This window comes from Notothenia coriiceps, unplaced genomic scaffold (genome assembly GCF_000735185.1).
Source record: "Notothenia coriiceps isolate Sejong01 unplaced genomic scaffold, NC01 NC01_scaffold00008960, whole genome shotgun sequence".
In the NCBI taxonomy this organism is placed as follows: Eukaryota; Metazoa; Chordata; class Actinopteri; order Perciformes; family Nototheniidae; genus Notothenia; species Notothenia coriiceps.
In genome coordinates this window covers 41,667-51,099 of record NW_011341661.1, presented here as the reverse complement: position 1 = coordinate 51,099, position 9,433 = coordinate 41,667, and the positions used below count along the sequence as shown (strand labels likewise).

Genomic DNA, 9,433 nt, shown 5'->3' with positions numbered 1-9,433 from the left:
ACGATTTTTAACGATCTTCTCCTAACATTCTTAACGTCACTCGCACTTGCGCTTTTCTAACGGTTACTGCGACCACTTTACCTCAACATTCGACTATCATAAACCGTCATTGCTTGTCTCTTCTCCTAACTCTTCACATTTTGGACCGCAGACTTGCATTTCCCATCAAACCGCTTGCTTCGTCTCTACACACGGGTCGAGTACACACGGACTCCGCGCGCCGCTATCACAGCAGCCTGAGCGTGCGACTGTCTGTTCAGCATGACGTCACTCCCAACGGGATGCCATAAATAAACCTCGCACACTACCCACCCTCACTCACTCGCTTACACTTCAGGCAGACCTGTAGATAACAACGCTCTTTGGACAGATTGAATATACCTTATTTGAAAACAACGCGAAAAAACTGTAACTCCCTCTCGGCGCACTCGCGTCCTCTCGCCCCGCGGACGACACCCCCCCCCCTCGCAACTCCTACACCTACTCTAGGAACTAGCATTGATTAACAGCTTTAATAGGACACCACACGGAATCTCAGCTTGTCTGGCTTCAGCATTAGAGGAGGGGCAGGAGGAAGGCTACTCGCGCGCTCTCTTCTGTTTCTCTCGCGTCGCTCTCTCTTTAACCGCTCAGACGCTCTCTCCGCTCTCCTCACATGTGATGCTCAGAAGACGAATGAACGGGTTTAATACCAACAGCTCGCTTCTTATGAGTGAAGCTGGACTTCTCAACTTATCATTGAACTTCTTCTGACACCATGCAAGTCTTCTGTCTTGTTCTGCCTCTCAAATGCATTCAAGTCCAAGACACACTAAGGAAAGTAAACAAACAAGTGATTATAGAAGTCTACTTGACTGTCTGCACAGAAATTCCTTTTTTGTGGTACAGATTATATAACAGACACTGCAAGACGTGCATCAGTCCTGAGAGACGACCGTTTGCAGAAAAAGCCCTGACTCCGTCTCTTTTTCTCTCTTTCAGGATACATGATCACGCATTCATCTGTCATTTCCTGAGGACACACCACTCATAACAGATTAACCTGCTATACTCTCTTATTACCCTACATCTCAAAGAACTATAGCTGCACTCGCGTTCATAGGATTATGTTGTACATGAACTATTACATACAAATCTGGAGATGGATGGTTTGGATATGCAGTGATACACTCTATATCGTTACAGAAGGTATACATGACATTTGTAGCTCCAGTTGCAATCCTTTTGCAGCCTGCCATAAATCTCACCCGCTGCCCGTTGCTGCACTTGCATCGATTGCCACCATTTAAAAATGGGAAGATTCCAGCTTTTGGAGGGTGCAGGTCACCATGGGGTCCAAACGACCTGATGAGACAAGGAGTCGGACGCTCAGATAAAAAGACTAAGTCCACGACAACATTCAGAGGCAGGTTTGTCCTGATAACCCTAACCAACTAATCTCTCTTGCAACAAGTCAGATACTTTTGCAAAATGACATGTGTGCCTTTGTTCTGTAATAATCCGACCAGCTGGGCTCAGGTCGTAAAGACTTCGACTGTGCGCGCGTAGGGGTCGCCGGTTCAAGTCCCGAACAGACCTAAATATGAGTGTGGACTGCTACTTGGAGAGGTCCAGTTCACCTCCTGGGCCCTGCTCGTGGTGCCCTTGAAGCAAGGCACCGGACAACCCCTCTCCTGTAACTGGACGCTCACGGTTTTGCTTAGATGCTTGAACTTTGTTTTAATTTTGTTGAAATTATACAGAGTTCACTTTCCGGAAGTCATGTGACCTCTAGCCCGGATGTTTATATCGTGTTTTAAGATGAGACAGTAGAAGGCGCTAAAAGTGTCAACGATGTATATAACATAAATTCTACTGCTGGTCTAGCTAGGCGAACACGTTTTCTCGCTGTGTTTCATAATTTTACAAAGAAGAAAATAAACGTGATTGTGGAATCTGTTCGATGCGTAATGTTCTTCAAGACCAGAGTAGTTAACTTCCCCCCCCACTGCCCATTGCTCCCCGGGCGCGTGTTCAATAGCTGCCCACTGCTCCTAGTACTAGACTAGTACTAGGATGGGTTAAAAGGAGAGAGGCCAAATGTCACTGTGTGCTCTGCATGTGCTGACCATCTAAGGAGGGGTTTCATCCCTCCGATTCCAGATTCTAATGGCAAGGTTACATTTAAAAAGGTATCAAAAACACACTTTTTGATTGTATTTACCTGTTATTTGAAGTGAATTTTAGTTTTTAGGATGACTTTCAACATCTGTCCAGGGACTACAGACGAAAAATAACCTGTTGGCTAACTCTGTCGCATTTACAGAAATGTCAATCAATGTGCACTGTCCCTATCAAATACATATATAAATAAATAAATAGCTGCTTAGGGTTAGCAGTAAAATGGTCTAATAAGTATTAATTGTTGTCCCTATTTTCATCAGCACTGTAAAACATGCATTTGGACCTCATGGGGTCCCATGTCATTTTGAGATACCTCAAAAGAGTCAAACGTATATCACCAAGGTGAACCTCAGAAAATTATGGCAGCAAATTAAATGTAAACTAATATCAAAGGGTTCAAGAGGTTGAACAGTCAACGAAAATGCCGTCTTCAGGGGAAAAAGCTTTTAAAGTAACAGAATCATTTTTCTTTAAGCTGCCGGCAGAATGTTGAAGCACAGGAACGTTGAGCCTTATCATCGTTACCTTTACTGGCGCTGATCATCTGCAGCACCATCTCTGCGGCCCCGCGGGCGTGCAGCCTCATCTGCTGATACAGGATCTTCTGCTTCTCCATCTCTTTCTCCTGAGCAGCCACACACACAGCAGCCACGATGATCAATCAGCATGAACCTCTTGTTTCTTCACAGGTAACAGATATTAACGTTTCTGGTGAACGGTGAGTTATTGGCTAAAGGACCAGCGCGAGAGCATACCTCAAAAGTCTTTTCTTTTCCTTCTACTTCCTCTTCTTCTTCCTCCTCATCATCCTCTGCACAGCTCTGAAGACACAAAAGGCAACATTCATTCACAACTCCATTTTCATGTTAACTCAAGTCTTACTAGATTTATTTTTACATAAAAGGAACTTGGTCCTACCTTCGCCATCATGTCTGCATACGCTATATACAAAGGGTCTTCTTCCAAGTAACTAAAAAGAAGTGAAAGGTAAGTCACAATTTATAAAGTCAACTATAGATATTCAAACTATATTTTATAACACAACATGCAAAAAGAGTACGCACTGCAACTATGGATTATTTGTTTCATCTATCAATCCTTTCATTATTTACTCGATTAATGAATTAGTTGTTGGTCTATAAAATGTGATAAACTCATTTATGAACTCGACAGCATTTTAAAAGCATGCTCATTGTAACATTGACTTCAGTGGTTGAACTCCCTCACCTTCTCTCTGTCAGAGCGTTGTGGCTGAAGTGGAGGATGAGTTGGTGGAGAGGGTCTGGTTGGACCTCAGCCACCTCCTCTTCCTCTTCCTCCACAATTTTCATCGGGGTTTTCTGCAGGAGTCCACAGGTGTGAATAGTTAGCTCTGCCCAAGTCTGATCTGATCATTAAATCGTCCCTCTCAGGAAATATCTTTGTTCTTAATCTTCACAAACTTACTGACCATTGTGCACATTAACACATTTGTCAAAAAACATTCAAATAAGTCAGAAACATTCAACTAGCACCGGCATGCAGATGAGTTTTTGTCATGTTCAGGCGATCCGTGGAAAGGACAGGGCGAGGAAGTTAAGAGTGGAAGATGAACAGCACTGGAAACATTTCTCAAATACATGCAAGTTACAGCAAACAGATGCAAGCAGTCAGCACATTGGTGATATGACTGAACATGGAGAATGACCCTGACGGTATAAGAGCCTGACAACAGCTACACAAACTAAGCAGACAGATTTGTAAAATAAATCTGACACTAATAAAAAATAACCTTCCCCAACAACAAGCTGCTGTATCTAAGGCTGTGCTTAATTCAATGGTTTTTGTGTCTTGATGAATTTGCTAGATCTAATATGAAATGTGATCTCCACGTCACTACGCGAGCATGCCACTGACGTCACGGCCACAGAACGTACTGTAACGCCACCTTCACACTTACACTACAGACTTACAGAGTACAGCGAAAAGACAACTGATGGGTTGGATCCAGATCTGACAGCCAAACAGCTAGAGACTCCTAGTGAATGGCCCTCCTTACCACTGCGGTCAGAAAGGCAAAGCCTGCTTTTCTACAGCTGTGAGCGCCGGAGCTGGCCCTGTGTCTCCTGAGTTGGTCATGCAGCCTCTGACCCCTGACGGATCTCAGTTTGGATGCTTTTGCGCGCTTAGAGCGGGGGCCGCCCCTGGGTGCTTTGGGCGAGGTCCCCACCCGGGCGCGCTCCCAAGGCTCGACGGGCGCGGAGCTAAAGAAGCATTCGGCAGACAGGACTGGCAGAGGGGGGCCAACGCAGGGCACGTGGGGCAAGGGCAAGGCGAGCCCAGTACTTACTGCCAGATCCTGTACTAGCTTCTCCTCAAAGGAGTATTCCTCTGCCTCTATCCAAAGTCTCTGATAGGCCGGGATGAAGAAGTTGATAGCGCGATGCCTGGGGAGGGGGGAGGTATGGAGGGGAGTGGGGAGGGAGGTACAGTGGCATTAGGGCGGGTACTGGTGAGTTTTTGGAGGAGACAGGAAGGAGAGATGTCAGGGGAAGGAAGGGGTTACAGGAAGTGCATTTCAGGCAGGGTGGTGATTGGTCAATGTGGGACCCACTGGCTCTTCTGACTGGTCATATTTGGTCTATAAAACAACTGCAGTTCTTTTTGTAAAGTTGTAAAATTCATTAGAGGAGCATGCACATTTTAGGGGGGATGTGCAGTTTTCCAACAGACCAGTGCTTTAACAGATTTTCTTCGTGCAATTTTTTTGAATTGATATCATATATTTTCTTTGACAAAGCTGCACGGATATGTTGTAAAACTGCACAACCTTTGGCAAAATGTCAAATAAAGAAATCATCATAATGGCAGGAAGCAAAATAACATAAAACAACTTTAATACTGTTTATTACTACTAATTTAATTGATTTCTTTCTGTCTTTCTTCTTCTCTCCTTTCTTCATTCCTTCCTTCAGAGTACACCTGAAATGAGACAAAAGCCTGCAGCTCGCAGTTTGTTTCCACTTTCCAAATAACTTTGTTACAGTCAATTCTTTGGCTCTTTCTAGCTGACCAATCAGAATCAACAGTGCAGAAACAATCGGTTGCTGGGCAGAGTTCAGTCCACAGCCTGGTGGATGAAGGGGGGGTTGAACAGATGAAGCATTCGCCCTGTAGTTTCACTTTACCGTCAGCAAGGAGAACAGGCGGTCAAAGCTGGAGGCTTTGAACGCCCTTTCCAGCCAAACCTCCCGATAGCCATTCAGGAAGTAATTATTATTTTTGTATCTGAGGGAGGATGAGGTAGTATTATGCAAGAAAACAAACCAGAGGAGAGAATGTCATTAGGGCGGCGATGAGGGGTTTACATGGGCACACAATCAAGAAAAATAATGCCCATGATTACTTGGTGGTTGATTGTTATGTACGGTTAGATTGAAACAAAAACAATGTCTATTTCTTTATTGACATTGTATTTACGTTTCAGAAATCCACACAAAGTGTAAAGAAAACCCTCACCTAGGTAGATTGTAGAGAGGAGCCATCCGGAAACAGGCCACCACAGCACGCTTACGCTGTTTGGACAGCAGCTTATGGTACACAAGCTTCTTATTCCTCAGAGGCTGCTCCACCTGAGGGACGAGACAAGACGACAGCCAAATGAAAATTGGAAGGTGCTTGAAACTGTATTATGTAAAAGAAAATACTAAACTTAAAATTGTATAGAAAACTAAAAACAGCATATTCTAATCTGCTATTTCTTATCTTCTCATTTCTGCCAATTGTATTTTTTTTAATACGTTATCATTTACACATATGTTTTATTTTTTTATTTCATTTTAATTGTTATAATTATGTATTATTACATAAGTGTTTTTAAGTTACTTTTTAAATATTACTATCGCTCCATGTATAGAGGTATTCACTATGTACATTTACCTGCGTTAAATATTATTAAAATCAACTGTAAAAAAACGAATTATTTAAAAGATAAAACAAGTGAATCATAGTCATCTCTTTCTGAAAACAGCAACTAATAAATTAGCATAGAGGAGGTGTTTAATTTCTGTAGATTGTTTAATAATTGACCACTTGAAAGTACTCACATAATTAGAACACTCACATAAGCAACCTTTTGTTCCCTTACCTATAATGTCTTACCCAAGTGATTACTGTCGTGTCAAATTATCTTTGATCTACTTCTACATATGAAAAGCAGATACTGCAGATGCCTTTCTTCTTCATCCTGTTGTATTGCTGTGAGAGCTGTGTGTCTACCTGCTCCAGGTGGAAGACAGCAGCTGAGATGCTCTGCACTCGGTCCACGGTGTGTTCTAAGTTAGCGGGTTCCTCGCTCTTCACCACCACGTCTTTGTACAGGTTCATCTGCCACTGGACCGCCGGGTCTTCACACTACAGCACAATAACATCAATAGATAAACAGCAGCTTTGAAAGGATATTACTCAAACCGCACACAAAACACGATCTCACCTTGTCCTGGAGATGGAAATTCAGGCGCAAGTGTTCCTTCACCTCGTCATCTGTTTCTTTCTATGAAGGGTATTCAAAAGAAAGAAAATGCAATGAAAATATAGCTTTCATATTTGTAGTTCTATAAACACTGAATGCCTATAGCACCAAAGCTGGTTAACCTCTGACTGACATAATGAAATAGAAGCTGAGGTCTGTAAAGCCAATAAAGACAATAGTGACCACTGTGAGTTAAAGTACAGAAACATGTACACACAGTACTTCTGGTGAAGAGGCACCACTCTGGCTTAATCTGCAGCAGTGGTTCTCAACTGGTCAGGCCTCGGGACCCACTTTTTTCCTTTGTCAATAAATCACGACCCGAAATTTTGAACCACTCAAATCTATTCAATAAAAATTTTGTTTTTTGCTTTTCAGCGTATCATATTAATTACAATGAAGTACAGTGCATATATCCCTTATATCCCTTCACAGAACTAAATAATACTTTTAAAAAAGGTTTAATGTGATGATGGATCAGAAAACCCAACCCCAACAGGGGGTCTGGGGGGATTCTCCCCCAGGAGATTTTTAGAAATACTAACAAATAAACTACCAATTCTGGTACACTCTGAGAAGAAAATAAATAAATCTATTGCTACCCGACATATTAATATTTTATGCCATTGTTTGTTTTTCACTTTGTTCTGACAGCTTGCTGCTCCACACAGAGAGAAGAGCAAAGAGGAGATACATAATAATAATAATAATAATAATAATAATAATAATGCATTACATTTTTGTCTGTGTGTTTTGTCTGTGTCTGTGTGAATTACTTTAAATTGTGGGTAAGGGTAGATAGCCCCCATTGTTCTGTGACCTGTCAATCATCAAACCTGGGGACATATTTCATTATGTGTTCATTTTTATCTGAATTTGTACCCATGGATGTATAAAGAATAGTTCTACCGCAAAGTTATTCTCCGTGGGGACTTCCGCCAACAATCTTGATTCTGATTGGCCAGAAGACTCGAAAAAACATCAGCAAAGATGTTTTATTGAGTAGATGATCACTACGGGACAGACATTTTCAAAGCCGTTTATGGTCTCCGGTACTTCCTGTCCAACGCCTACTGCATGCACAGCGTTAGAAAATTGGGCCAAAGTTTGACTTTTCCCCCAATCTTTTTCAATTTTTGTATTATCACCCGCTCGAAACGGGTCCTCGACCCACCAGTTGAGAACCACTGATCTACAGTATATGTACGGTTAGATGATTTTGAAAGTTGAACTTTTCTAAAAGGTACAAATTCATTAATATCATCTATGATTGAATCAAATGATAAGACCTTTAAGATAAGGCCCAATAAGGACAGAGTAATAAGAGATAGGGTACATGTGGGACGTACGGCATAAACAAGTGAACTTTCAAATGAAACTAGTCTAATAACTTTAGCTCTAGGTCGTGTTTTTGTCAGCTCACCAGACTGTAGCGTATCTTGGCGAGGGAGATGAGCTCCTGGTCTCCGGGCGTGCACATGTTGAGGCCGATGGGCAGCAGCTTCTTCAGGGCCGCCACGATCAGCGACGTCTGGACGGAGTAATACTCGCCGCGGCGCCGCTTGTGTTTCCGCTCCTGGTCGCCTCCTGACTACAAAGACAAAGAAGACAATGATATCATGACGACACACTGCTGTTTTCCCTACAATAGCTTCATCTTGTCCTATATTGTATTTTAATGTAGAATCATCCTATTTTATCTACTTGTTGGCTTGTTTTATGTCAATGTTATAATTGTTTGCTTTTATGTAGAGCACTTTGTTGTGCATGACCAGCCCTATAGAAAATAAGATCCATTACTACAAACTGCATTTTAAGCCATTTTCAAATGTTGTACTCCACCAAACAGGAATACAAAAAGTAGTATGAATTGTTTTTGACTGCCTAAATAGAAATGAAAGTGTATTGAATCCATAAAGGCAAAATGCTTTTTATTCACCTAGGCAAAGTTAAGAGACTTTACCTTCATATTTCCAAAAAAGCACTCAAACACAGTTTAGACAGCACAAGAAGGGTGTTTCACCCCTGAACAATCAATTCGGATTCATTACATACCATTACCAAAAGTCTTTCTACATAAATCAGACCTTCAAGATCAAGAGCGGAGGTTTTTCGGGTCTGCCAAAACAAATAAACAACAAACACTCACAGTGACCGCTAGCTGAGTGGCTGCTGCACCAATCACTGTCAACATCCAGATATATGACCCACCTATAACCCAACTATGGTAAATACCTCACAGCGTGTCGTAAACCCTCGCTATAAAGGGGCATTTAAGAGGTGTGAACTCATACAGTTGAATTGAAGAACATCCTACATCTACATACTCCGCTTGTTCAGCACGTGTCAGGGAATCGATTAAAAACACAGGAACAAAGCGGAGAAGGACTTTCCCTTTCATTATGAGAGTCTGTGAAATACACTAGAAAGAAAGGGAGCCATTGGGGATCCTGTCGGGAAATATTCACGTTGTGTTCAGCTTTTCGCTTTTCGAGCCGTCAGGGCCTATAGATAAGATATTCTACAAAATAATATTTAAAAACATTAAAAAATATATATTTATTTTTAATATATTTAAAAAAAAAATTGTTTAGTTATATTTTTCATCAGTTTTACCAAAACAACTGCATTTAATTGTATTTAAAATAACATTTCCAAATGAATAAATCCTTCGAATCTGCCTATTCAGTTTCTGTTTGAATGTGAAGGGTTAAATGAAAGAAGCTCCTTTAGCCTTCTCTGGAAGTTACTGTGAAGACA

The 9,433-nt window shown here is 41.7% G+C and overlaps 1 protein-coding gene across 1 annotated transcript in view; it reads right to left on the bottom strand.

Annotated features, from left to right (window-relative positions):
- LOC104944937 (ryanodine receptor 3-like) overlaps window positions 1-9,433 on the bottom strand; it is a 28,390-nt gene that overhangs the window by 11,296 nt on the left and 7,661 nt on the right. Inside the window, exons 8-16 of the mRNA XM_010770543.1 lie at window positions 8,097-8,264; window positions 6,635-6,694; window positions 6,421-6,555; window positions 5,662-5,774; window positions 4,493-4,589; window positions 3,391-3,503; window positions 3,082-3,133; window positions 2,919-2,984; window positions 2,689-2,788 (exon numbers count right to left, since the gene is read on the bottom strand). Coding sequence (XP_010768845.1) covers window positions 2,689-2,788; window positions 2,919-2,984; window positions 3,082-3,133; window positions 3,391-3,503; window positions 4,493-4,589; window positions 5,662-5,774; window positions 6,421-6,555; window positions 6,635-6,694; window positions 8,097-8,264 — 904 coding nt within the window. The remainder of the gene's footprint in view (window positions 1-2,688; window positions 2,789-2,918; window positions 2,985-3,081; window positions 3,134-3,390; window positions 3,504-4,492; window positions 4,590-5,661; window positions 5,775-6,420; window positions 6,556-6,634; window positions 6,695-8,096; window positions 8,265-9,433) is intronic.